The sequence below is a fragment of the Colletotrichum acutatum genome (assembly GCF_030867785.1).
Source record: "Colletotrichum acutatum strain CBS 112980 chromosome Unknown BDZ83scaffold_138, whole genome shotgun sequence".
Classification (NCBI taxonomy): Eukaryota; Fungi; Ascomycota; class Sordariomycetes; order Glomerellales; family Glomerellaceae; genus Colletotrichum; species Colletotrichum acutatum.
Window position 1 is genome coordinate 24,718 of NW_026849132.1, and position 27,736 is coordinate 52,453.

Sequence of the window (27,736 nt, forward strand, 5' to 3'; positions counted from 1 at the left end):
GGACTCCGTCGCAATCTCGGATCTCGCAACCCGGGGGTTCCGCCTGTTGTTGGAAAGCTACCCTTGGGGCATTCAGAAGGTGAGGAACGTGTCTGGTCACAGCTACAGCCCTCGGTTTGAAATGGTGCGAGTCGCTGAGTCGAAGCGGCGAAGCCGTCTGTATAGTCATGCGCTCGCCGACTCTTGCTTGGGCGCGGATCTAATCATGAATGGACGAAGCATCGTCTCGACGGCAGAAATCGAACACGAGCAAAGTACTTCTAGAGCCAAACGACAATCAGGCTTTGAACAAAATGGCTCAAGTCCGAGGACCATTTCCGCTTTGAAAACTCTCACAGCTGGGAAAGGCACAATCCGCCTGTGTGCCATCCTGGTATGCACTTACTATATTCAGCTGAGTGATCCAATGCCCCAGGCCGACCGCAGCAGTTCCAATCATTGTGGGTTGTAGCGCATTGCAGTGAAATTTTGGACAGCAAAGGACGTGTGTCACTTGAGCATGCCTGACTAACCCAAGGCAAGCGTCGGCAGCGGGTGCGGTGCGACGCCAATTATCTTTCCCTTCCTCCCCTCTCTGTCAAGCTTTTGGCTGGATCTCATCCCATATCCTTCCTGGCAGCTGAATGAATCTGTGAACTTACTCTAAATTGCCTCCATAACGGCACTCATTCACGGTATTTCACGTATCTCCAAGACCTTCGCGGAGGCCCATGGCCAAAGGACCAGAATATCACATCTGGAAGATCCAGGATGCCTGCCATGTACGTGCCTGTTCGACTGCCCCGATCTCTCCACCAAGTTCCCATACGCGCCCCTGTTGCGACTCAACGGATGGAGGAGACTGTTTGGGCGTTCGCAGTCGCACGCGGACTTTCTGGTTCATGAGTCGTAGTAATAAGAGAGGGGCTTCCGCCGTCGGGCTAGTCTCGGTCTTGCTGAATTCCTTCCAAGCTCTCATTCGGATAGTGATGTTGTTTTCTTGTACGAGGTGCGGCAGCCAGCAGGGGTTTTCCCCTGCACCAGTCCAGCTAGAGCATTCCAGGCTTTCGCTCGAAATTTTGTTGGCTGCCTTTGGCCACGCCTGGGTCTCGAAATGGTCAGAGAGCCCAATCAGTCTACAGACGTCCTTGGCGCTCGCTCCGTGTGAATCGTTAGCGACAGGTTTATTGACTCTCTAAGGCTTAGTTGTAGCGAGGAGACCGGCCGCCATGGACGTAAGAGTCGAAAAGAGCAAGACGTGGCTTTCCACAAAGCTCTGGTGCGCAATCTTCAACAGAATTTGGAGGTCCCCACTCATCGTCCACGAATGCAGCACTCTCTCCCTCTTTCCGCTAGTAGCTCTGACTCTGGCTCTTCACGATGAGCCTATCGCGCTGAAGAGACAACCTATAGCGTGGGAAGTCAATTTGTGACAGCCCACAGAGTATAGCAGTGACAGGTCTGCCAGCTCAGAGCATTGGGCTTTGCCTTGGGCATGCCAAACTTATTGCTGAGAAAATCGCACAGCATCATGTCCGGAAGTTGCGCTCGAGACCGCCTGATACGTCCCGCGCACCAGGGTAGTACAGTCCGCCAACAGGCGTGAGCAGGAACGGCGACCTCCTTCAAACTTATCGGGTTGTTGATGGACGGCCCATACAAGTCAATCACTGGGCATCCACACAGCACACGGAAGTCGCATGCATATATGACAGCCTGGCTTTTTATCTACTTTATTACTTCCTGCACGAGGCGCATTCTTCGCCGTTCCCGTCGCCGTTGACGTTCCGTTGTGACACCGACTGAGACTTCAAGTGGATGAGTGGGCGGACTTTGGTCGTCTCGACATGCTGTTCGCACCATCGCCTGACCGGAGATATGGCGGAAGCGATGAGCAAACGTGGATCATAAACAGGTTTGTAAAGTTGGGTTAGGTAGTCCAGTATCTGGCGGAAAGAAAAGGGGCGGGAAATTGGGGTGTGGAATTTTGCGCGGGGACCCGAAGATCCTGCGCAGATGCGGCGGCACAGTATACTCCAGCTCCAGTGAGATGTCTTATGGGTTGTAGCTGACGATGGCTTTGTACACATGGCGGCTAGGGCACGATCTTCGGAGCGCATCACAAAAGCACTATGCACTACAGCTTTCTTTCACAATGCGTGCATAGACCCGCATCGTCGAACGCATCATGCCTTCATTTGCCGAGGGCCACAGATCCTTGGCTGAAGTCTGCTCCTGATAATGAATCCAATCGTTGATGTCACTACAGGCAGCCTGGATTGCTGTGTGGCCAGACGTAGACTGTCAGGGAGAGATCTAGGTCATGACGACACTGCGCCCAGTGGTACGCGCAAACGTAGAGAGATCTGAGTCGCTAGCCACTGAGTGAAAGCAATTATACCGCGTTTCCCAGCAGTGGTAAGATCGCTTCTCAGTAGATAATCTTGTCCACCTTCTCAAAGTGGCTGCCATTGGAGACGCTATCCGTCATTGGGTTATCTCTCAAACGATGGCTGAGAATGATGAAGACCAATACAGCAGTCCGCCCCCCCCCCCCAACGAGCTACGTTTACAGCCACCCTGACAGCAAGTCTTAGCTAGAGCCAATCACGAACGTGGATTTGAGACAGGCAAAATATTGATGCATACTGAACGCGCCCTGGAGCAGCTGGAACAGCCGAATTAGAGTCACGGTGGGAAGTTGTCCACAACAAAGCACCTTGCCTCACTGCATGCATGCCTCTTCATTGGTCCAACTCCTCATGGTTATGGCACAGCTTGGTCACTTTGGTCAAACACTCCAAATCCCAGCTCATAAAAGTCGCCGGTTTGGCACGTCGCCTTCACGAACCGCAGCGAGATATGGTAAAAATGGTGACTGAGGGGACCATGAGCGGTGCCACCACGAAACCAGTCACATCATTCTCTTCGGTCTGGCTTTCCAGTCATTCCTATGGCCACCATCCACCAGTTACCACGAAAGTCGGGCCCAGGAAGCGTTGGGCCCCAATAAACTTCGCCTTCGACTCTGAATTGCTTAGGATGCGAACCACCATGCCCGTGGTGGGGGAAGCCGCGCTCTTAATCTATCCAGACTTTATGATAGCTGAAAGTACCGAATCCTGAATCTCATTCGACACTGTGTTGTGCTGTTTCGAAAACGCCTGTGGTTTCGAGACCCAGCGAGTCCGCAGCTTTTGCCAGGCCAGCGATGCCCTTCCTATGACATGCAACCAACCGGGACAGGATGAGCGTGCTACATTGCGATATTCGACCGACACCACCCTTTCGCTAAGCGAGTTATGGCGAAGGACGACGACCTGCGTGTATTAGAGAAACTTCAAGTGATGAAGGATAGGACTCTGAACGTTACCTTGGTTGTTTTTACGAATAGGATCGAGTCTGATTCTTTCTCGGGGCTTTTGCTGTCATGCTCAAGCCAGCGAAATAGACTGAGAGTATTGGCGTCCATGGGTATCGGCAAGAACCTGCTCGTATGAAATTTAGAAGTCTTCCGTTGACGGAGGGAAGCGGTGGCTCAGCTCCCAGTTTCGAAGCGGGTAAAGGGCCTCATAAGAATGAGCAAACTGATCGCCATAACAGCCTAGCTGTCCGCAAACAGTACTCTGGTGTCCTGTGAATTGAGTTTAACCATGGAAGGACTTGCCTCGGCCCCGCGCGGATTGTGATGAGACACCAATGTTGGCCGCCCTAGCGTGAGGATAAGCGTATTGAATTATTTCTCCACAGCCATCTGATAGTATTGATGGACGATTGACAATCTGGCAGAAACTCCCGACCGTCGATCACAGCTCTGTTATGAAGCTTCAGACGCAAGACCAACGACAGAGGTGACGCACAAAGCTTCTTCCCAAAGAGTTTTGAAGCCCCTGCTCTCACAGCCATGATATGTACAAAGTTTTTGGATTACCATTCTGCGTTCCACTGGCTTTGAAGATGGGCCATTTGCACCCGAGTACGCGCAAAGCCTTCCGGAACGAGATCGACTCCTTGTCTACGAAGCCTCCCCATCACCGTCGATTGCACCTTAAAATTGCAGTGGACATGGTTTGGCGTTGCTATTTTGTTCAGACAAGCCACATTCACGACGAGGGACTGTTCTTACCGGTTAATCATAGATTCCCATGCAACCGGAGTGGATGGTTTACAGTCACCACAGATTCCATCGCCGCGGACTTCGTGAAACGTAACGAGAGGCGGGCATGGTCGGTGGGTGCTGGAATAGACGACGCACCATTCCGACACAATATATCGGACGTGGCCGCAGTGAAGTTCACGCTTTGTATAATTGCACATCATGTCGAGTTCAGCGGGACTGAATCGATGGCTGCTAAATTGCTGTGAAGGGAGCGTATGATGCACAAGTTTAATATAACATACGCGAGGGTGGGGTTACCCTCGGGCACGTTCGATCGTCCGCAGGTTCATCTTTCCAATGATTGGCTGTCAGCTTGTATCGTGGTCTGGGTTCTTGTAAGGAGCTAAAGTATCGTACGGTCAAAGTGACGGACGATCGCGCCCTAATGATACGAACGTGCATGCCGACCACGGGAACAGATCGCCTCCGTTGAATGATTTTAGCTCCACATGCTACAGCTCAGATGTAAATAGATGATGGTGCTATGAAGAGCTTTCTCTAACCAAGTTCTTGACAAGGCCATATCACATTGCAGCAAGTCTGCCAGCGCTCCGCGCGGCTCGAGAGAATGATGATGGGGCGGCAGTCACAAACCCCACTGAAGTCCTGGCAGGTTCGCCAAGGTGAGAACAGAAGAAGACCGAAATGCCTATTCAAGCAACCGACACACACTCTGGATGGTCCTGTGTGACTGCTTCAAGTTAATGGATAGAGGTCGCCATTGCCTTTGGTGGTCCAATAGCGCATCTGACCTGCATGCTAGTGTTGAAGCGATGCACACTCTGGACTCGACAGAGCCGGCATCGATCTGAACGGCCATTCCTGGCCTCCGTCGCACTATAGAATCAGAGAGGAAAGTACACTAGGATGCTGTTCACGCTATCGGCGGGCCAAGGGCAGGGTCGCGGACATCTCCCCTTGTTGGTCCAACGGCCGTAAAGCCTCCCCCCCGAGATGACTGTCTGGTGCACTCCACACAAAGAGTGGCGCGAAAAGCACATCACCTTTGCATTGATGGATCAATCGTATCACCGTTGGCCCCTTTCTGGGAAGTTACGACAAGGTACCTCAGGTCCGCGGGACTCCGCCGCCGAGCTTGGCCCTGACGCATTACCACGGGCACTACAAGGTCGGTATTTCATGAAGCATGGACGGTTGCGTTCGGGCCTAGCTATGCTGGGCTCGCGGAGTCAGAGTCGGGGGTCATATAATGTACTACACGACTGGAATGCCCTTTCAGTTGCTGTCCCTTTGTCGCACTTCAACTAGCCGTCTTGCGATTGCTGTTCTTGATGGGAAAGGCCAGGGTCCTGTGAAGAGTCATCCGACTCCACTCACATGAATAGGCTGTAGAAGGCGTTGCTATATCTCCATGAGCACGCCGCGGACAGAAAAAAGGGCGTCCTCGCAGCTAGACCATCTTTCTAATGGCAAGCGCCTTTGATCTCATACTCAAGAGCGATGGCACAAATCCGGACTGCTCAACAGATGGCCCTCTGCGGTGATTGAAACATGACTGAATGGGTTGGCCAATCGCCGGGGTTGGGAGCTGCGAATGCGGGGTCGGGCTCGTGCCATGCGATAGATGTGGGGGCTGGAAAAAGCCTTCGACAATCGAGGAGTCGAGAGACTTGGGACAACGCGCCGGTACAACAATCTCGTCGATCTCACCCGCGAGAGCCGCCTGGGACACCCAATTTCAGTTTGTGGCCCGTGGATGTACCGATATCAGCTAGAAGATCTTTCGCCCTGGTAAGTGAATGATTTCCCACAGCTCCTGAAAGGTAGACCCAGGTTCTGGGTGCACGCAGCCGGGACACTAGTGGCGGGCGTTGGTAGGAGTACCTACAAGCTGAGAGTTCCGTGGCCCGCCAAAGGCTGCCGACTTCCAAGTCTCAGTTGGAGTCCATGATGTACTCAGTAGATTGGCTGGGGCGGAGATCCAGCGTGAGCAAACGCACGCCGTTGCATCACGCTTTACTCTTTTGGCCGAACTCGCAAAAGATTGCGAGTTCGTTGAATCCGGTAAGCGTGAAGTAAGGGCGTGCATATCATGATACCAGGGTTCAGAACTCGACGTGTGCAATCAGGGCCAAGACTTGAAGCTAGCCTGGTTAGCTTTAGCACACTACATTGGCGAGGATGGTAGGTAGTATCGAGATGGGCTAGGCACATGCTGGGGTGTGTCGGAGACGATGTAGCAGCAGATGCACACCCCACGGTGACGCTTTACTCTTTTGGCCGAACTCGAAAAAAGTTGCGAGTTCGGCGAAAACGGTAAGCGTAAGGCAAGGGTGCACATCACCGTACCAGGGTCGATAATGCGGCGCACGGTATCGCTGAGCGGAGAGGGTGTCGAAGACAGAACCCAAGCTAGCCGGCTTGGAACTATGCGCACACTACACGTGTAAGTATTGTGCAGGGTGGGGTGGACATGGGAGGATGGGAGTGGATAAGAAGCTGCAGCAGATGAACACCCCCCGGCGAGGCTTTACCTATTTGGCCGAACTCGCAAAAAGTTGGGAGTTCGGTAAAATAGGTAGGCGTGAGGCCCATCAAATCTGAACAGGGGATCAGAGGACCCAGTGGGGCAGTCAACTGCGCTAGCCTGTTTTGCCGAACTCGCAAACTAAGCGTCAAGTCGGCTGGTGCCACTGAGCTCGGTCCTGAAGCAGGCGCCCGCGTCTCTCTGTCTCCTGTCAACTCGTCTTTCCACACAATCGATCCGCATCCTGACAACAATCGAGCGACGTCAGACCAGCATCGACGCAGTACGCCAGCCTGACCGCAAAATCCGAGCCTGCCAGCCATTGACAGCTCGCCGCGCCGACGCCTTGGTTCAAGAGACATGCCCTACGCCCCCGGACGATGCGGGTCTCTCTTCCGCGGTCCCAAGAGCTCCCTCCGCCGAACCCGACTCCGCCCTCCGACAATCACAACCCGACGCTCCACGAAGATAGACCCGAGTTGAATGCATCCCCTGCATTGTCAGCCTTGTCCGCCTTGAGACAAGAAAGTGGAAATTGGCAAGAGTCTCCCAAGGAATTCTTCGCAGCTGTACCGGATAGTGTAACCAAGTTCGACCGCCACAGCCCGGTGCACTTCATACGAGGGACGATCGCGTTCAGGATTCGAGCTGGAGAGTTCTTTCAGTGTCGAAAGACATGGGGATACCGCGGGCTAAGCGCCTTCAAGGCTCATGTGGCCCGTTGCAAAACAGCGTTATCCTCGATTGACCACGCCAGGTGGCTGGAGTTCGGGAGGACTACGGACATGATTCTTCGAAGACATGCCGCCGGTACCATCGTGGCGAGCTGCCTGGTAATTACAGATGCAACGTCAGCTCTCTCATTCTCACGGGCAAGGACAATTCATTGACTATGAATAGTTTTCGCTCTGTCCCTCAAGCGGAAGACCATCCCAAGCACAGGGAGTTTTTCGAACAGCTTGATGCGCCAGAAGCCAAACAATATGCGGAAGAATTTGCAGCCCTTGAAAAGGCGTTGTGGGACTACATCGTCAAAGACTATAGCTGTCTGAAAAATAAGATTCGCACGCACCGCTCGCACCGCACTACAGGCCGTTCCCGCCCTCATGGGGCCCATCACAACCATTCATGCAATACTTTACTCTCTGATGAGCCACATCAAGTTGTCTTCGACAGCTTGGCCAAAGACCTTCCGCTCCAGAACACAGATCGAAGCGATCCCGTTGACGGGCAGTCGGCCTTGGTCGATCAACAGCCAACTACTTGCGCGATAGCCCAGTCAGATGAGCGTGCCAGAATGCTTTACAACACTCCAATATCTCAACAATCGCCAACACAGCAGTCACAACAGTCTCTATCGTCCTCCGTTCACCACCCAACCACTCCTCCCCAATACAGTGAAAGCACAGCGGAAATGTCTTCGCATCCGGCATTCGTGGTGCAGCCTTGGACCTTAACCAACACGATCCCGATGGCTCCAGAATATATCAGTCACTTGCCTCAATGGGACTTCGCCACACATGCCGTGACGAACACTCCGTTTCCTGCATACGATATCTGTCTGGCGGGTCACCAGCACCGCTCGCTGGGCTCCTTGCCTACAGATCCGGAGAGGATGCAGACACAACTGGCGGAACAGACCACCGCGAGTCCTCACATGGCTGGGTATGAACAGTACCAGTCTCAGGCATCATTGTCGACATTCGGCAGACCTGCCCACGATCCCTCCCACCTCAGGATGAATGTTCGAGGGCAGTCTGTGGCAGAGGTACCGTGGGAATGCGCTGAAAACCAAGACTCTCGAGATAGCTATCATCCACATGCCATAACTCCAAACACGACTATGACGAACCTCAGCCGGCTCCGTCCGCAACTCCAGGGTCCAGGATTCGGCACCGGCAGCGCACTGTCTGACGTGGACGAAAGTGCCATGATGAACTACACAGTGGCATTTGTGGAGCCCGAGACATATTTCTTGCACAGGCAATTAGAAAGAAACAGCCAGGAAGTTGATGTTGCCTCAATGGTGTGTACAACGAACATGGCATCTTTGGGGGACATAAGACAGCGCATACAATATTAGCAAGGCCTAAGTACTACGAAGACGAATAAGATCGGCTTTTCGACCGGCGTCAAAGAAACCTCTGGTTCTAGCAAGTAATATACGCCAGTGTCCCATTCCAGGTCTGGGTAGACATTACCCTTTGCTGTCATGCGCACTTTGGTAGCATGCCGTTCACCTATGGGGATGATCAAGGCTTTCGACCTCTCGACGAGCCGGCGTCCAGGCTCAAGCATGGCGACGCCTTTAGTCACGTCGAGGTCGACAGGCTCGTTGCCTCTAATTTTACGTCTCTTGGATGTCAGCGTGGCGCATTCACCAGGACTTTTTTGAACACACCTCACTATCTCGTCGTCGGATGCATAATCCCATAATTTAGAGTGTATTTCTCGCCACGCGAACTTGCTCAGTCTTCCTGTATTTTGATACCAGGCCCCGATTTCGTGTGGATGCACTAGAACTTCGCCAGTGAGATCTTTCCCGGCGTCTATTGCGAGTTGCAGTCTGTCTTCACCGAGTTCAAAACGATGGTACACGACAGGCGTTGCACGCGATACAAAGCTGAGAGAAGGAGTGAACGCGGCCATCGAAGCTTCTGTCGTCTGTGCTTCGCAAGCTACGTACTTGAGGGCATCTTGATGATAGGAGTATGGTCTGCTCCAATAACGTTCAGATTCAGACTCGGCTGATTTTGTGCGGCTCACCTGCGGGGTTAATGTGACCAGGTGGTGGCAGATGCTGATTATGTAAGCTCCGGCTGCTTACCCAATATTCTTCCTGGGGAAACAACCTCACCAGCAGCCTGGACAAATTTGGAAAACCGCATCAAACCGATAGAGTACGCACCAACCCACGTTTCTGAAGGCGATCTATCCTCGCCGTTGATTACTCGAGCGAGTTTGCAAACGCGAATTGCGAGAGTAAGTCGCCAAGTCAAGCGCGTCGAGAGACAACCACTACCACGGGCAGCAACGAATCATTACACAAGGGACGATACCTGCGTCAAAACAGAGACCACCCTGCCAGCCCCCGATTGGCTCTGGGTCGTCAACTATAGCCGACCAGTTAGCGACATTCCATGACAACGACGATGGCGATAATGACGACGATGGCCGCGAGCCTGGCAGAACGGTACGGCCTTCTACATGAGAGAGCGTCAGACAGTAGGCATGCTGTGCATGGACGATGATCAGAGCAATATGGTGGACGGCCGTGGTGGTCAAAACATGAAGACGAACATCCATAGAGGAATTTGGCAGGAGGCAACGATGTCCCGCTGGTTCATGGAAGAAATACTTCGCCCGAGCCGAGAGGATGCAGACATCTTGAACAGACGAAGCGGGGCACCGAATGAAGGCTGTAGGCATGCACAGCCAGCCTTGGTGGCAAGCACTGGCGGCCGCCGAAGCAGAAGTTCGTGGTAGATGGATTCGGGAGGCATCGCAATGGAGAGGGGAAAATGCAGCAGGATGATGACCTACTCTTCAACAGATGGCACAGATGATTGGATGTAAAGTGCAGCGAGGAGCTTCGTGAATAGTTGACCCTGACTTCAATGAAGGGCGAGGCGAGGCGTGGCAGTTTACCGTGACGCATCGACGGCTCGCTAACCATACTTCCCAGATAGCTACTGATACAAGAGTAGCTGATGACGGTGTAGGATCAATTACCCAAACCTAAAGCGGATTCGTAGAATAGATCACCGATCGAAACCTCGCCCAACCTCCCTTCTTGTTGAAAGAGTTGCTCCAAATCAGGTTTCATCATCTCAACTGAATACACTGGAGCAAGGACATTAAGTATGGTCAGAGGAAAGCTCTGCAAGAAGAAAAACACAAGAGCAACCGGTGAAAGAAGACATGCCACGATGCTATTGCGTCGAGCATCATAATCGTGCCCAAACCATCATCATTGAGACAAGTACGATCGAAAGGCTACCAATTGCCTATTAACTTCGACAACGCTTATGTTCCACAACGAGCAACGCACCTCGCAGGACGTGTCGTTCTCTAAACCAAGAAAACACTAGACTCATTTCTTCCACCATACCACGAACTATACACGATTTGGTTCATTAAACATCCCTTTCGGAAAAGGAATTGTTGTCCTCTTAACACAGAGCAATATCTGCTGGAACCCAAGCTCTAACAATAATTGTGAATTCAGTAATAGAACGAGCCGAACTCGGTCGACCTTAACGAAACTCACTGATCTTCGAAACCTGAAATCGACATGATCAGAGTCGAACTATCTCCGTCACGCTGCCAACTTCGGTCATGGATGTGGTTTCCTGTGGAGCAGCTGGTGGAGGCGGAGAAGGAGGCGGAGGTGGAGGAGGATTTCGGTTGTTTGACATTGCGAGTTTGATAAAGCGAGACTGGCGGAGTAGAGATTTAGAAAGTCTCGTAGGCATTCCTTATGTTTGGACATACCTTCTTTGGTTGCATTTCGATCTTGGAATGAATCGAGATCTATGTGGTCCAGAATGAGCTACACGAAATCACGAATGAAGTAGGACGTATTGTGCGAGAATATTAGCAGTGATAAGAATTCAAAGTGCATTTTATAGTAACCATTTCATTGCAGATGTCTGTCTAATACTACTCAAACACAGCGAGAATCATTCACCTTCCTTGTTAATTCCCAGTGATCTCATACGTAGACCCATCCTGCGGCCATATACCTGCTATTGCTTCAAAGTCCATTGACAGCATGCTGGTGATAACTGGTGCAGCCCGGTTGACGTCCCAATTGGGGATTGGCTCAACCCTTTCTCCCTTCGCGAGCTTCAAAGCGTCGTAGCTGAAAGACAGGGGAGGGAAGGCCCGGATCTATGGAAATCGGTAGCATGCATACACCCTCGGATATGGGTCCTGACTACGGCTTGCAGTTCTCATCATCGGCTGGCCTGACATGCGGCCAGACTGCCAGTGCTCACTAAGATGTTGGCGCTGCCTCCGAAGTTTGCAACAATATCTGGGTTTCATGTATTCAGACCGGCACCTCCATATCCAGCAATGCATTACTCTTTCCGGCGTAGGGATGAATGGATCCAAGTTATTGTTATTTGACGTACCATCGGAACGCATTGGAATGCCGGGTCCTCCGGTAGAAGCCTGGTACATACTGCAACTAGGTCAACTGTCGATATATTCGTTTCTCATTCACGCGAAGGACGTAGTACGCAGCCTCGGAATAGCTACAAAGAATTTTCGAATGCAAAGGCTCAATTTCGAACCCCTATTGTTCTGTGGGAATCAATTCGAGATGAGATTCTCGCTTGGTAACTGAGATGGTGCTAAATGAGATACCAAGACACAATGCCATGAGATCCTAGAATGACAGTTCACCTTACATGCGTTGATCCCCAAGCCGGTGTGTTTACTCGCTCGCACCCATAATCTTGCCTACTTCAAGGGCATAACCAAACTGTGGGAACGAACAAATGATACCTGCTTGAGGTTGAATCAAGCAGTAAATGTGATTGAACGATGGCTATACCTAATCGGGACTAGAAAACTGAGACCAGCCTCTAGCCAGTTGCCACGCTCCGGACTGCCGCCCTCGCTGCCGCCCTCGCTGCCGCCCTCGCTGCCGCCCTTGCTGTCGTCCTCGCTGCCGCCCTTGCTGTCGCCCTCATTGGTTTCGTCAATCTTGTGCTTGGTGCCCCGCACTCAGGGTTATGCTGACAAAGTCCCTCCCCTACCCTACGGTCTGCCGCATTAAATGCCGCAAATAGCATGAGACTAAATGCCAGCCTGGTTGTCGCCCTCGTTGCCGTCGTCGTTGTCGTCCTTGTTATCGTCCTCGTTGCCGTCATCGTTGTCGTGCTCGTTGCCGTCGTCCTTGTCGTCCTTGTTGTCGTCCTCGTTATTGTTGTTGTCGTTCTCGTCACCGTATTAGCTGCCGCATACAGTGCCGCCCTCCACACCTCCCTCGCCGCGATCTTCAGCGCCGTGCACGTTACGTTTCTTACCGCCCGCGTCGTCGTCTTACTGATGGCTAAATCATCGCGATCCTCACAGACTCAAAGAGCGGGGATTTCTGTGGCTGAGGATACAGCAATATTCGGCCTGGATGACTCCCTCAGTACACATCAGAAGAGGCTTCAAGCCGCCACGGCTTTTGCTACTCTTCGAGGGGGCATAGAGCGAAACAAAACACTTTTAAGTACTCTTACTAAGCGTAATGCTCAAAGAAGGCGACGCGATTACTTCGAGACTAATGCCAAAGAGCTTGTGCAAAGCGGCGATGTGAGCCAGATTTTGTCGCCTCTTGTCAAACTTTGCTCCTCTCACCCAGAAAGGCCTATCGATTGGCTTCTTTTGGCTTTGTACTCCTTGACAGAGACATGTATCACAAATATAAAGGAACAAGACCTCTTTGACGTCTTCGTCGAGTTGTTTCCGCGCGCTATAGGGGAGTGTTCGATTTTTCAAGAAACAAGGGAGATGTTCATCGATGTCCTTCGAGGAATTTGTCGCCAAGATACCTCAATTATCGCTCAAATGGTGGCAGGTAAGTTCATATAACCTATCTATATTTACAGTAAGTTTCTGATGATACTAGGTCTACTACCGCCGGAACCAAGCAACAAGAAGCGACGGCTTGCGAATGTAATCAGTCATTCGGGTCCGTTAGTTCTTGAACCGGAGAGTTTGATATGCCCGGTGATGACACCCGAGGACAACGCTCCGAACTTGAACCCCAACAGTGAGTCTACGGCAGAGGTGTGACATTGGAAGGCAACGTATTGACCTTGTGATAGGAGGAGCGGTTTTCCAATTTGTGGCGGCCCGGGGCGACAAGCTTGAAGGTGTTCTGCCTGGCACCTCTCCTTTCCTGCAAGGCATACACACCGGCCGTCAGTGGTGTTGGGAGAGGCAAAAGGACGCGGAATCTCTATCCTCGGATGAAATGCGGACGGGTGCTATTTGTGCCATGATTCCCGACAACGATCAAGCAGACATCTCCTTTGTTCTGACAGTAGGATACAAGGCAGGGTGGGATATCGTGCAGTATTTGGAGTTTCGATCTTCAGAGATGGAAAGATAGTTGTCAACGCTGGAATTGCACATTCGCGTTGAATGTCCTGACTCTGTAACCTTTCAAAACAGAGATTCCGTCGGGACCCGTATTCTTCCCGTACCAAAAAGCCTTGCTTTCATTCCCCTTAAAGAGCATAATCATCATCCCTTCTGCAATGACGAGTTTTTGATCTTCGACCGTGAACTCATGGTGTGCTGGTAAATATTCTTTTTCCCCTTCCAAGGCTTTGCTTCCGACGACCCCAGACATTGTGTGCGAAAATACGGTGACTCGAAATCGTGATACTGCAAATCGTCTGGTAGAGGTCGTGCGGCTAGAAAATTGAACACGCTGAGGGTTGGTTAGTAAAGCAACAATGAATGACAGAAGTTCTTACTCAGGATGAACGATGATTCCGCTGGTGTATCCCAGTAACTTCCATGGCTGTGAACGTTGAAGCCGAGAAATTGCGAGGATGATATGGCGAAGTTTGCTCCGGATCTTGATGCCCAAGCGTACAGTCGGGGTCCACTGACCCCTCAGGCAGTTGTGCACGTGCTTCCTGAAAGTGCACCTCAGCCACACTACTCAGCCACTTATAGAATCGTGGACGGAGAAAAAGGCACCTGGTCAATCAAAAGGCATGAGAAGCTGGCTAATACTGTACTTAGAAGAAAGCTAGCGTTTGTGGCCGTCTCCTCTTTCCTTGCCTGTGATACCATGCTGAGCTTTTGAGGTCATAAGATCTCCCGATTACGATGCAGGTGTGACGTGGCTTTGGGACAGCATGTGACAAAGTGCAGAAGCTAAATAGTTCCATGTCGTGACTTGCCGTAGACAGCCTGGCGAAGTCGACAGAGCTCCAGCGGTCTTGCTGCCAGGACGCCAAGGTCAGTGGTTGTGATGTAACCACAGCCACCTGCTGACATACCAACAATTTAGGTGTCGCTTCTTATGCCGGTTGCAGGCCAGTAATACTAAATTGATTATCGTCCTGCGTCGCTGGAGGTGATGCGTTTGTCCCGCAATGTCGATGAGTTGTTGCTTGTTTGGCCGCTTTGAGTTGGGCCATCACGTTCGAAGTCGCACTTCATCATTCATGTGCCTAGCCTGACGTGGGGCAATAATCGAGTAGTAATGAGTTTCCTCGAAGCGGGGTGCAGCAAGACATGAATGCTTTAGTCAGCCAAGTACATGCAATCCGACCCGCTTCGCTCTCTCGGAATAACTATGTCGCCGCACTTCTATCCAATTGGTCTTGTACCTTGCGTAACTACAATTGACACACGATTGGATGTAGGAAAAATACCAACAGCAGCGAGAACGAAGTTTTTGAAACCAGCACCATATTGATCGACATACGCCCGCTCGCGCTTGCAGAGGTCGCTTTGGATACAATGTCATCCTCGGCATTGATTCCGCATCCAAAAAGCCTGCTCGTGGCCGCGAGCGGGCTCTGACCACGAAAACTCGAGAGCAAGCCACAAAGCACGACGGGTCACGGGTTATCACGCGAAGCACAAGGACCGCGCTCAAACACGAATCAACACAACAGCCACCGATAGGTTATGGGTCGCCTATCACCCTCGACAAAGTTTGCAACGTCCCGCGACAGCAACGACGACGAGCCCGACACAACCGTATCACCTCTTGCACAGAGAAAGAACCCGACACCAGGCATGCTACAATCGATACCGCAAATACTACAGATTACAGACAGATTGGTCGCTTGTCGCCCCCTCCATGAAGAAGGATTATCGCCCCTTCAACGTACGACAATGTCTGCGGAACCTGTGCACGAGCTCTCATACTCAGTAATTGGACGAGTCGAGGCGGCTGGAGCATTATGTTTCGCGCATTGAGCCTGGCTCCAGGCGGTGGACGGCGGTAGTGGTCGCAAAATGGAAACACAAAGCCACATGAAAACCCGGCAGGAGGCAGCAAATAGATTTACAGATTCAACTAAGATACGCGAGTCTAAGAGGATGCAGACAAGAGAAACAAACGAGGCTAAGCACTAGGGGGAGACTATAGGTACGCGGAACCAGACATAGTGGTTACCACCAACAGAGCGGAAGCAGGAAGACGCTAAAGAGGGAATCCTGAGGCAAGCAAAACAATCATGACGGGAAAAAACAAAGCAGCAAGAAGAGGCTCTTCAACAGAGAGAATCAACACGAGAGTAGGCAGTGCAGCGAGGAATTTGGAGATAGCTGGCCCTGATTCAACAACAGGGCGAAGTTGGGTATCGCGACTTGTCGTGGGCGCGTCGGCTGTTGGCCAAACCTTGCTTTCCGGGCATAGCTGCTGACTAAAGCGGCCGAAACCGACTAGGATACAATCCAATCAAATCAAATCAAATTGGATGTACTCACTTGATTTCTTCTCCAAGCCGCGGGAAACCTCATATCATCAATCACACTACTTTAACATCGTCCTAATAGCTCTTTCGCGGCAAACAATGTAGCCTAAAGCCTGGGGATACTATCAATCAGAGCTTGCTGTCAAAAGGTACCCCATGATGAGCCATCCGACCCCCTGTGCAGTAGTAGAGTGCAGCCATGTCTGGTTCCATAAACAGATTCATACCCGAGCGCACCGCCATTGCATAAGTTGCGAACGCCAGTGACAAGGCACGATTGCCCGACGTACAATGACATGGTCCATGCACATCAGGATATGAGAGTCTCAGCACAATGATAGCGGCCAGTCGTGCCATGGCCATCCCAGAGAAAAGGAACTTCAGGACACCTGATCAGCTCAACATGAAGGACATCACGCTCCACAAGCCGACGGGCGCTGATGTTACGAATTTTTCCACCTCTACTGACACCCTCATGAAGGCCGTACAGAAAGTTGCAGACTCACGTATGCCGTCATACTGGCGAGAAGCCGTTCCAGTGCGAGAAGTGCAGAACATCGTTTGTGTAGCGCGGCAACCTTCAGAAACATAAAGCAACATGTACCGGCGGGAAGCCATTCGTCTGCAAGTCAGATCAGTGCTACAAAGAGCTCATGCAGAGAGGAAATCTCAAGGTCGGTGATTCAGGTACTTGTAGCCTATTTGGCTGACATGTCGCACCACAGAATTATCTAGAGAGAATAGCATGAGAAGACACTCATGGAGGTGACCGGCATGATGCTCTCCGTTTGCGACGTTGTTGACCTGTCCAATGACCAACGCGATATGTGCTCTTACATCGCGGGCATATTTCAAAATAGCAGTAAGAGTTGTGGCCAGGACCGAAGGGTGGCAGTGCGTGTTTTGAAGGCTGGGAGGACATCTTCTCACCAACCAATCGAGCACTTTCCTGTCTCTGATAGCCTGGTAGCTTATAGCTCGAAAGTGCCTTTCAACGGAGCAGCAGCATCAGCACTACCATTCACGGGGTCAATACGATGTTGAAGACAAAGACATAGCCTCATCACTGAATGAAAGCAGTGACAGACAGATTATGGCTTTCGAGAACCCCGACGGCGTGTACAGGCAGTTATCTCGCGCGATGTACACTCAAAGGGCATACATACTTGCGCTTGGCAGCCCCGAAGACTGTCTGGCTGTGTTGTGTAATGAAGCTGGCGCATGCCCTGGATGTCTGGACCAATTAGCAAGTTGCAATGGCCGGGGCGGATACCGTTCCTGCTTCAATGTGATCTGTGCCAAATTGAGACTCTTTGATCTACGCGATCAATTGAACCAAGGGTTGATTATGTAGGTGGCGTCAGTCCGTGCATAGTCTGGCCTCTCAATGAAAAGTGAGCTCCTCTCTAGCGATGAGCGACGGTAGGTCCAAAGACTCAGAGGGAAAGACGTGTGTTGGGAATTGCGTGTGAAGGGTATATTCCGGGTCACTCCCCGCACCGATAGCCGGGTATTCCTTGCAATGCTATAGCGAGCTGGATTGGATTAAGAGTGACACCCATCGTCCTTGGCGCGCGTCTCGCCGCCGCTTGGTGGCCGAAATTCTTGGTTGAATGATGTTGGCTAAGGTGGCCGATCGTCGTGTCGGATATTGTGCCCTATGCAGCTCGCTATCTGCGGGCTGGGGTCCGGTCTGAGACCCTGGAGGGCTGATTACTTTCAAGGTTTATGCAAGGGCCACTGGCGCTGTTACTAGCCAACCCCAAAGTCCGTGCCTCGAGTATGGATGGTCGTAGCTCGAACGGGCTGTGGACACCGAGCGGTTTTCTCACGCCCCTGCTGAACTGCACCCTATGGCGTCTTTCGAGCCAGAAGTATCGCGCCGTTTTGTTGCGCTGAACTTGCGGCAACCCCCAGGGCCCCACCGAGTCCTTTCCAACCAGGGACACCAGACGGTACAAGCCGCAACGTCCGGGCCTCGATCAGACGGGGCAGACGGACGAGTCAGCGCACAGTCGCCCACTAACCGGATCAGGATGTCGCTCGCGGGCCAATCACATCTGCCGCAGCCGACTTCATCACCTCATTATACACTAGACTGGAAGTGCTCAACGCGATGGGGAAGACGGGTTTCAATGGCTGAAGGGTGACTGCATATGCTCTTGGAGGCGCCGAGGAGTTTCGGGGACGCATAAGTTCCCGATGTAGATAGGGCATGAGCCAGGCCATTGTCCCGAGAGACTGATGTACAGGGCGTGGAGGCTTCTCTCAACTCCAGTGGTGCTCAGTTGGATTTGTGCTTTCCAGCGGCAGCATCGCGCGGAGAGCATTACAGCCAGTGCTACCATGGGTGAAGAGTATAGTCTAGAGGAACTATCAGATCTACCGTAGCATGCACGTATGTCAGGAGTGGGTGCAACTTTTTTGACGAATACCCGCGCCTGTTCCTAATTGACCTGGGGCATGGCAAGATTAAAGGAGCCGATCCGTGGTAGGGATCTCGGGACAGGAAATGCTCGTATTGCCAATTCTTCAACAACGCCGCCGCCACCAAAGTAAAGTTTAATTCCCCCGTCAGGAGATGTCTCAGGACTTCAATCACACCGGACTGGGTGTAGAGCCGGCCGTCCTCCGCGTACAGTTCCTGCCGGGCTTTATAAGACGTGACGGTCCCCGAGTTCTCCACGTTGGCAGTGGTCGACTACCTGAAGAATCCATTGACATTGAGTCAACAACACGAACATCATGTCTGAGCCCAGCTTTACCTCTGCGAACACCGTCGCTCCAGCGGCAACCGGGAACCTGGTCTACCTTCACTACGTTGTGTTTGGTGTTGGCTATGGCGTTTCCACTCTCCTTCTTCTCTTGCGGCTTTACAGCAGGTATCGTTATAGCCGTCTCAGGCTGGATGACAGTAAGTGATCACGCAGCCGAAGGACGTACAGCAAAAAAGCACGACTGACGTACTGTACCCAGTGTTGGTGGTATTTTCCTGGGTAAGTAAGAGATAGGAGATCACGTTTATGAGACCGAGGACTCATTCCGGCACGCCAGGTGTTTTCGTCCGCCATGCAAATTCTGATGATCGGCAAGTACCTCCAAGACCCGGGGATGGAAAATGCTAACGAAGTTGGCGTAGTCGCGATATCCATGGGTACAATGTGCTTCCCGCGAGTATCCATTCCAGACGATCGATTCCGGATATACGTCGAGGTGTGTACCGTGGCCTGTTCAGATGAGACAACCATGATTGACAAGCAGTCACAGCTCAGTTACAATGCGGCGCCGGCGTTCATGATGTCCATCGGCTGTGCGAAGGCGTCTATACTCTGCCTCTATCTAGAAACGTTCTATGTCGATGAGTGGTTATACAAGGCTGCAAGGATCACACAAGGTGTTTTGATAACGATCACAGTCACCATCACCCTGCTGCTATACCTCTCGCGCCTCCCGAGTCTGTCACTCGATGCTGTGGCCCTCTTTCTGGCAACGGCTGCCTCGAACATCATCATGGACTTGGTGTTGCTGATTCTTCCCATTCGCCCCGTGTTCAGACTTCAGACAAGCCTTGGCAGAAAGCTTAGGCTCACAGGGTTTTTCAGCCTCGGCTTAATGTACGTCGCCGTGCGCGAGACGTCTGTACGGGAACTGACGTACATCGTAGAACAACTGTCACCTCCATCCTTCGGCTGTATCTTCTCAGCAAGATCCAACAAAGCGAGGACCTAACGTGGGACGCCGCGCCAGCTAACATCACTTCGTACGTTATGCAAAATCCCGACCTGCAACGCTCGCTGACGTTAAAAGATTCCTTGAAATCAATCTCCTTCTAATCTGCGCTTGTGTGCCCGCTATGCGCCAATTCTTCAGGGCCCTCAAGCCCGACTCCCCCATAGTGAATCAATCCACCTTCACAAACCGAGCCTCGGGGACAACACAGTCACGCCTGGATAGCTCGAGTCAAGTTCAATTGCGCGAGTCCCAGGATTCCATTGTAGAATTGGGAATTATTGCCTCGAGAAGTCAATCAAGCGGTGCGGGTAGTGCAAGAGCTGACAGCGCTTGGAGCGAGCCGGTACACGAGAAAAAGGTCTTGAGCGCATCTCTGTATATTTGATAGCATCAGGCGACAATACAGTAGGGGCTTGAGACATCAAACAGGTGCAAGCCTGTCTCTCTACTGAGTCACAAACGGTCTTTGACCCAAATTTACCGCCAGATCACATCTATGATTACTCGGAAACGTCTCATCGGTCCTCTCCTTGATTGAGCGATATGAAAGTAGCCAGGCGGAGCCAGACTCCCTATCTGGGCAGGCCGGCCGGGAAAGGGTAGATTGCATGACTCCCGAACCCAGGCCTGCCGGCCGCTGCACGTATGCCACCATTCGGCTTGCCCGGTTTCGCTAGCGTCTACCCCGAATGGCCTGACAACGTGAACAATACCCCGCTCCTGTACAATAGAGCCATGGTATTGCACTCCAGATGCGAGGGCCGGGGCTGCCCAGCACCAGCGTCTACAGTGGCTGTCCCAGACCTCGTATCCTCAACATGGCCATCCCTCCTCTGTGTTCAGGCGGTGAGCGATCGTGAGCACTTCTGCTAGATGCCTGCGACTGGATACGGGCGGATTTGCGAAGCTGTGAGTATAAAACCCCGACTCTGTTCCCGTCCCTCTTGACCTCTACGATCAATCGCGGTCTCCTTCCGCATTTCTTGAGCAACTATGCAAATCTTTTATCTCGTGGTCGCATTCATCCTAGCGGCTACCGCCATCGAATCAGCCGCCGTTGAACGCTCTGAATTCAAATGTGTATGTCGGCAATCTACCCACCACGTTATCTCATACTGACGCTAGACTAAAAGTGTCTCGCTCTCCTGAAAGACGATGTACTTTCTGGAAAGGTTTTGACTCCGTGCAACGAGGATTTCCACCATCGTTTGGAGTCATACTACTCCGCCAATGCGGCCGAGCCACCTCGCTGCATGGTGTTGCCTCAGACCGCTGAAGACGTCGCCAGGACCATCCAGATCATATCTGCTCGAAACTGTTCCTTTGGAATGAGAATCGGGGCTCACTCGGCGTTCCGCGGCTCGAACGGGCTCAAGGATGGCATCACAGTCGATTTCGGTGAGTATCGCCTCTTGATCTGGCATCAAAGCTCACATGAGATAGGCTACATGAACTCGACCGAATATGACCCGACCACCGGCATCGCTTCCGTCCGCCCAGGCTCGAACTGGGGCGATGTATACTCCGCTCTGGATCCGTTCGGTGTCACGGCTGTTGGAGGACGAGCTTCTGTCGTCGGGGTTGGGGGTTTTACTACGGGCGGTGGGGTGCGTATGCTCTGCCACTCTGCGTGCAAGACTGTCGCGGACCCAGCAAAGACCGGTTTCTTCCCGACAGAAGAAGACTGACTCTCGACAGTACTCTTTCCACAGCAACAGGAGAGGATTCGCTTGCGACAATGTTGTCAACTTCGAGGTTGTCCTCGCCAATGGTACCATTGTGAATGCAAACGCACACGAGAACGCTGGCCTCTGGAGAGCTCTCAAGGGGGGCTCGGGAAACTTTGGTTTCGTCACACGGGTTGATGTCGGTACGTGGCGAATGATTTCGTGGCGTGAGCCTACCTAACGAGGCGCAATGATGGCTGACCTTTCCACAGAGGTCGTCCGTTCGACCCAGATATGGGGCGGGATCACAACCTACGACCTGAGCAAGACAGGCGACGTGGTCAACGCTTACGTGAATTTCGTCAACAACATGGACGAAGACCCGGCGAGCCAGGCCATCGTGACTCTGCTGTATGGCCAGCAGGGGTTGAGCCTCGTTGCAGTGTTAACAAACAGTGACGCGAAAAGTTCCGCGCCCGCCTTTCGAGAATTTGCCAGTATTGCCAACGTTTCAAGCACAGCTCGCGTCGGATCTGTCGCAGAGATGGTTCCTGAGTTCACCGGACCAACTCCCCTAGGACTCTAGTACGTCTCGTATCGAAATCCACCGAAGAGGCGACGTCACTGACCATGACACAGCGCCAATTGGAGGACAGGCATGACCTCACACAGCGCCGCTTTTATGGACTTTGTTCTTCGTACCGTGCCCGAATACACGAAGAGAATGCAGCTCGCAGCTCCGGCCTCCGACTTCGAGCTTCTCACTCAATTCCAGCCTGTGACCAAGTCGATGGTGGCCCATGGCGACGAACGAGGTGGCAACGTCCTCGGCCTTGGGAGGGTGGTCGCAGACGGCTCGGCTCTCATGTGGCTCCTAGCACTCACCGTGGATACCGCAAAGAACCAGGAGTTGATCTTGCCTCTCTTGCTCGATCTTGAGCGTGTCATCAACCAGTTTGCTGTTGAGAAGGGACTTCAAGAAGACTGGGAGTTCCTAAACTACAGCGGCTTTGATCAGACGCCAATTTCGCACTATGGCGAGGAAACAGTCCACTTCATGAGGAATATTTCGTTGGAGTACGACCCAGGCAGAGTTTTCCAGGACCTTCGGAAGACGGGCTTTCAGATCCCTGTTTGAGTCCTAGATTCAATCAACGAGCTCGATATGGAGGGAGTAAGGACGGCCGCTCAAATTCGAAACATGCAAATGTCAAGAAACGAATAATCTCTAGCATGGATTTTGAGGGAAAACATGATAACCATAGACGATAGACACGTAACGCCCGAATACAATTTATTGTGAAATATTGATCTCGCGCCCTCTGCCAAGAGGTGCGTACGCAATGGCATTGTCCGAATAACATTAGAGCACTGCAGATACCATGTTGAGCTTTCAAATCTCCACGATGGAAGTGGCTATGTTTCGTGGTTTGTATGCCAGTATTTGGAGATGCTCCTGCCACGGAGAGGAGGACTAGGATATGCTTTCGGGACAACCCGTCATCAAGCCTCAATCACGTTTCGGGTTTGAATTGGTGTACGTGATCGTCAGGCCAAACGTGCCGGCCCTTGAACGTGCACAATAAAAAGTGCGAAAACATCGATTGCCAGCGTAAAAGTTGACGCTGTAATCGCTAGGTCGTCAGTCTAATAGCGTAAGGATAAGTGTTTGAAGCAGGATGAACCACACTCTATAGGTTTAAGCTTCTATGCGCCGTGCGACATGCCAGACGACCTATTTTCCCGACAATGACGTGGATTCGGACAGGTGATTGTGCGTTCGAAGGGTCACTGCCAAGAATCACATCCAATGTTACGAGGGGCCATTTAGCTCAACTGTGACAGGTCGTCTCTGGGCTTTGATAATGACAGGAGCCGTGTGGTCTCGGTATGTCTCGGTATAGAACCGCCGAAGAGCAGCTGCGGGACGACGTGAATCCGTAAGACTCGGCAATGACATTGACGGATCGAAGGAGTAGTGCTGAGTCTATCGCGGACTAAGAATTATGCTAACCTTACTGGCCGAGCTTCCATCTCCGGCTTAACCTTGCCAGAAATTCAGTACACAGTGATGTGGTTTCGGGCTCGACGCCCCAGCGGGGCGCAGCAGAAGACCCGTGAATGGACCAATTACAAAGGGAATTGACGTTTCGATGTAGCACTCAGTCAAGGATGGGTGTTGCCCTCCGCAAGCTTGTTGAGGTTGAAGAGCTAGAGCGAGGCTTTGAGGGATCGCTATTTTTGCAAAAGAAATCGCGTACCAAGAAACGAAACGGAAATTGGGTCTTGCTGCTCGGTCGGCATCTCGGGTGGGGCGTAGATGCGCCGGTCAAGGCTGGAACTTCATGTCCGACGGCTATCTGGATGTTGCAGACATGGCCTCATAACTCAAAGTCAAGTCGATTGAGTTTCCTGTTGTCAGCAAGCATAATGGTCTGGCGGAGTCTTCACCACCGTTTCGAATGGACGGATTACGTCGAAGACATAAAGCTGCTATTAGACGTCGAGAAGTCAGTGTTCAACTGCTAGCGATCGGCGCCACCCCCTCGATGTGGCTCAAAGACGCCACCCCCACTATGACTTGGACTTGCGTGCCCCGCGAAGGGGCAGTCAGACTGAGGAACGGCAGGGAAGCCATCTGATCTTCCGTCGCGGAAAACGTTGCGATTGTTGACGGACTGGCGTAAAATCGATGAACGGGTAGTCATGTTTGTGCTGGCTGCCACTTCTCCGCCAGAGCTGTCGTCAACTTCACGCTCCTTACGGCCGTCATCCCCGTCATTCTACGGTCGAGAATAGGTCGCGGCACATTTCACCCGAGCTAGCCGATCACCTGATGAACAGAGTGTCGTCTTAGGTCGCCTCACGACGGGCACCAGCGTATTTCTCTAGAAGTTTCACAGCAGAGTCAATATAGACATTTCAGCCCAGTCCCATAACAAAGTCTCTGGCTTTGGATGCAATTGGGTGGTTACGATACCAGTGATGTAGACGATGATGATTGTAGACGGCATGGGATCAAAGGCAGGAGTACTCCTGAAACCATCGGCTAAGAGAACATGCAAGCTCTTTTCCCGGATGCGATCCACCACAAGTTGGTTCCTAATGATGGGATTTGCGGTTCAAGCCTCGAAGGCTCAAAGCAAAAGGTAATGTGGATCCCGTACACGTACAGTCGGGTAGGTGTCACCCAAACATCTAATTCGCAATCCCTTCTAGGTAGTTCCGGTACACGACGGGCTCCGCCAAGAGCCCATCAAAGACCACAGTATCTACACCGTACCTTGCCAACAAGGACTGTTGTAAGGTGAGCTTCTAAGTGCAAAACGTTCGTCCGGTCGGCCACTCGCCGTGGCCTCTTCGGCACCTGACGGCTCTAGCTCCGGGTCATCTGCCGCAATACTGGGGTTCGTGACTCTGTCGCCTCGGACAGTTGCAACCCTTAGGTCGATGTGCAATCACGACCTTTATTGCGCAATCGACCTCGAACGAACCGAAATTTAGGGTTCTCCAGAACTAGAGCAGAGATCCGGGTATCAACAACTGCTGCTCACCTCGCCATCATCAAACTAGTCGATTTCCCAAGAACCGTGCGACTCGAGTCCGACCCCTTGGTCGGGTCCCAACCAAACGCTACAAGCGTAGATCCCGCAGGGCTAGATCGGGAAAATCTGTTGGAGTCAGCTGATCTAAGATTTTGATTCTGAACAGAAATTCAAGAGACATTTAGACAATTCTTCGATATTGACTAAGAAGAAGCCCGCAGAAGTAAGCCCAAGCAATGTGAGTCAAGGAGATTGCCAAACAACGTGTCGAGTAAGTTTTTGCGGCTGTTCCGGACCTTTGTAGTTGGGACGCCTACAAGTTCACAGTGTACCGCAGTGTTAGGGGTGGCGCTGCCCAAACCACCGTCTGATGCCGCTTATCACAAGACGAGAGGACGCGGGCCCACCCAGCGCACAGCCCTAGCCCCGCGCGGCGCACACATTACGCCAGGAAAGCGCCAAGGACTACTGAATGCGAGGGGTTTTAACAACATAACCCACAGGACGTGGGCAGCGAATCGCGGCGTATTCGCCCAACGCGAGATCGATAGCTCACCGCGGTAGAAGGTTTCGACACTGTACTTGACAATACAGCAGTTTCAGTCGGCGGGTGGACGATAGTGATAGGTTGATACCGGATTGGAAAGTGCATAAAGTGTTGTGATCCCTGCAAACCTACGGAAATGCCATGCAGCCGAACTGGTAAAATGCGTTCAAGACTATTACATAATTTCTTTACCTAATAACCATCCTCAGGCAACAGTATCTCGACAAAACATGTGACATGATTGAGTCCCCTCTAGGACCACAATTTGCGGCAGTGTGACGAGTAGAGCCTGCCCTCTTGGAGTGCCTTGCGACAACTTCGCCGTCCAGCACCAACTCAATCACCATGACTCTTTCCATCACCCTCCGCCTGAATGGGCTTCAGGCAGACGTGTTTCACCAACCGGAACTATGCAATGAGGCTCACGAACTGGGTGTTCAATTTTTGGATATGGTTGAGATGGCCCGCGACTTCAGCTCAGCACTTCACAATCCCCGCCCACAAAAGTCCAGAAATAACTTTTTGCGCTTCGTTTTCGAGCAAAGTCATGCTCATGATCAGGAGGCAACGAACCGCAAGCTTGAGCTCCGGGCTTTGAACGGTATCAGTCTTGTCCTCTGCGCCGCAACTTATACGAAAAATTCAGTACTTGGCTTCTCAAAGGGCCGTTTCAACATACTCCTTGCACACTGCAGCAGCTTCCTGGGGAGTCCGGCAGTAGTTGCATCCAAGCTGCCTTTCCAACTTATCCAAACATCACTTGCGGCTCCAATCCATGCTATCGATGATGTTTCATACCGGAGGTTCCGCGGTGGTGAGTTCAAAAATCTCTCGCAATCTTGAAATTACCATCCCTGACTTTGAAGATTTGGGAAAACTCCAAACGGGCCTAGGGGCTACAAAAGCCTCGATTGACTTAGGTCTAAAACAAGATCACGGTCTTTGTCGCAGGGAATTAACTGCCTGGCCAAAGGAACAAGTGTCAGCTTTGCTGTGCGTTCAAGACCCTGGCGTTCTCTTTCAAAGAACTAACTTCGTAGCCATGGGCCCCAATGTATTACTTTCTGTGTTGTTCTTCGCCAAATTGCTCGACTCTGTAACGATTTTGGACGCACGATACCCTGTTCAACCCACACGATCGAGGCTCTGGTGACCATTTCCAAATCTGGCTCCCTTGACGACAGTATGCAACTTCTCGACGCCGCTGCAGAAATGCTCACGGACTTGGTACCAGTCTCGACGTGGGCATCTGTCGTGCATCGACGCAGCATAGTCCTACGACTTCTTGGTGATCCCCAGAGCTCTCAGCAGGAGTTATATACGTTTATTCGGCGGTCACCTAATTTACCAGGCCACCTTCTCATACCTCTTCAATTGTCCCTAGCAAACAACCTTATCTACCAACTGAAGTACACAGACGCTGCCCAGATTGTGCGAGAAATCCAAGTCACAAAGGATCTCCAAGGCGACCAAGTTCAATTGATTTGGGATCAAATTTACTGTGTTGGTCGCGTTATGAGGGGTCAAGGCGACTTCGAAAGTGCCAGAATCTGCTTTGAGCAATGTTTCAAAACCTATGGTATGCGGAAGTCCAAAAAGATCATTATTCAGACAGCGCTGGCAGACCTTTATTGCGAGTTGGACTACAAATCTCAGGATGATCAACGCTATCACCTGTTTCAAGCCAGGTCATTGCTCGAACCTGCCCTCGAATCGGTTGGAGTAGCTAACTCAAAGAGCCGCCGGCGCCTCCTCTTGTCTTTGTCGGAGATCAACCTTCGGGAAGGTCGACCTCGTGAGGCAAGGAAATCATTGGAGGAACTATTGATTCTCTATGGTGGCATAGACTCTTTCGATGTCGTCGATCGACTTGGACACGTTCGTCTATACATCGCGTTAGCTCGCACGTACCCTGATGGCCAATCTGAGTCTCATTGGAGGAATGCTCTGCGTCTCAACGCAGAGTACAACCCATCTGAGGAAGAAGTTTTCACTTGTGCTATCATTTACTTGCATCTCAGCTGGTTCAGCTACTGCTCGGGGGAGTTGAGTGGAGCACAGAAGATGTACGCATGTGCAGAGAAGGTTCTCCACAGAAGAAGGCCTGAGTATTTATTGCCCGGAGTTGGGACGTACGTTTTTGATGAAATCCAGTGTAAATTACGAA

General features: G+C 51.9%; 9 protein-coding genes across 9 annotated transcripts; 6 read left to right on the top strand and 3 right to left on the bottom strand.

Annotated features, from left to right (window-relative positions):
• Positions 1–4,101: 4,101 nt before the first annotated feature.
• Positions 4,102–4,296, bottom strand: BDZ83DRAFT_589328 (uncharacterized protein; the record flags this gene model as incomplete). Its single annotated transcript, XM_060506225.1, has 1 exon — positions 4,102–4,296. One exon carries the CDS (start codon positions 4,294–4,296, stop codon positions 4,102–4,104), a length of 195 nt encoding a protein of 64 aa, XP_060359712.1.
• A 1,354-nt stretch (positions 4,297–5,650) lies between these two features.
• On the top strand, positions 5,651–7,098 carry BDZ83DRAFT_656290 (uncharacterized protein; the record flags this gene model as incomplete). Its single annotated transcript, XM_060510864.1, has 5 exons — positions 5,651–5,890; positions 5,998–6,174; positions 6,229–6,283; positions 6,561–6,677; positions 6,911–7,098. The coding sequence occupies 5 exons, from the start codon at positions 5,651–5,653 to the stop codon at positions 7,096–7,098; spliced, it is 777 nt and encodes a 258-aa protein (XP_060359713.1).
• A 155-nt stretch (positions 7,099–7,253) lies between these two features.
• Positions 7,254–8,938, top strand: BDZ83DRAFT_80911 (uncharacterized protein). Its single transcript, XM_060515936.1, has one exon. It carries the CDS (start codon positions 7,519–7,521, stop codon positions 8,707–8,709), a length of 1,191 nt encoding a protein of 396 aa, XP_060359714.1. The 5' UTR covers positions 7,254–7,518; the 3' UTR covers positions 8,710–8,938.
• Positions 8,939–12,428: 3,490 nt separating this feature from the next.
• On the top strand, positions 12,429–13,743 carry BDZ83DRAFT_656292 (uncharacterized protein; the record flags this gene model as incomplete). The annotated part of the gene is made up of 2 exons (XM_060510865.1): positions 12,429–13,206; positions 13,457–13,743. 2 exons carry the CDS (start codon positions 12,429–12,431, stop codon positions 13,741–13,743), a joined length of 1,065 nt encoding a protein of 354 aa, XP_060359715.1.
• A 2,374-nt stretch (positions 13,744–16,117) lies between these two features.
• Positions 16,118–16,561, bottom strand: BDZ83DRAFT_81017 (uncharacterized protein). Its single transcript, XM_060515937.1, has one exon. It carries the CDS (start codon positions 16,439–16,441, stop codon positions 16,208–16,210), a length of 234 nt encoding a protein of 77 aa, XP_060359716.1. The 5' UTR covers positions 16,442–16,561; the 3' UTR covers positions 16,118–16,207.
• A 2,064-nt stretch (positions 16,562–18,625) lies between these two features.
• Positions 18,626–20,325, top strand: BDZ83DRAFT_81249 (uncharacterized protein). The gene is made up of 7 exons (XM_060515938.1): positions 18,626–18,992; positions 19,055–19,074; positions 19,133–19,166; positions 19,218–19,291; positions 19,340–19,692; positions 19,743–19,838; positions 19,886–20,325. The coding sequence occupies exons 1-7, from the start codon at positions 18,824–18,826 to the stop codon at positions 20,193–20,195; spliced, it is 1,056 nt and encodes a 351-aa protein (XP_060359717.1). The 5' UTR covers positions 18,626–18,823; the 3' UTR covers positions 20,196–20,325.
• Positions 20,326–20,803: 478 nt separating this feature from the next.
• Positions 20,804–22,615, top strand: BDZ83DRAFT_723412 (FAD binding domain-containing protein; the record flags this gene model as incomplete). The annotated part of the gene is made up of 6 exons (XM_060512558.1): positions 20,804–20,890; positions 20,944–21,208; positions 21,254–21,417; positions 21,509–21,680; positions 21,750–22,062; positions 22,117–22,615. 6 exons carry the CDS (start codon positions 20,804–20,806, stop codon positions 22,613–22,615), a joined length of 1,500 nt encoding a protein of 499 aa, XP_060359718.1.
• Positions 22,616–24,002: 1,387 nt separating this feature from the next.
• BDZ83DRAFT_656295 (uncharacterized protein) lies at positions 24,003–25,916 on the bottom strand (the record flags this gene model as incomplete). Its single annotated transcript, XM_060510866.1, has 6 exons — positions 24,003–24,260; positions 24,453–24,579; positions 24,651–24,675; positions 24,761–24,918; positions 25,032–25,133; positions 25,762–25,916. The coding sequence occupies 6 exons, from the start codon at positions 25,914–25,916 to the stop codon at positions 24,003–24,005; spliced, it is 825 nt and encodes a 274-aa protein (XP_060359719.1).
• A 1,111-nt stretch (positions 25,917–27,027) lies between these two features.
• BDZ83DRAFT_535439 (uncharacterized protein) lies at positions 27,028–27,735 on the top strand (the record flags this gene model as incomplete). The annotated part of the gene is made up of 2 exons (XM_060503351.1): positions 27,028–27,291; positions 27,340–27,735. Coding segments are annotated over 2 exons (660 nt in total), but the record flags the coding sequence as incomplete, so codon positions are not given.
• Position 27,736: the final 1 nt, after the last annotated feature.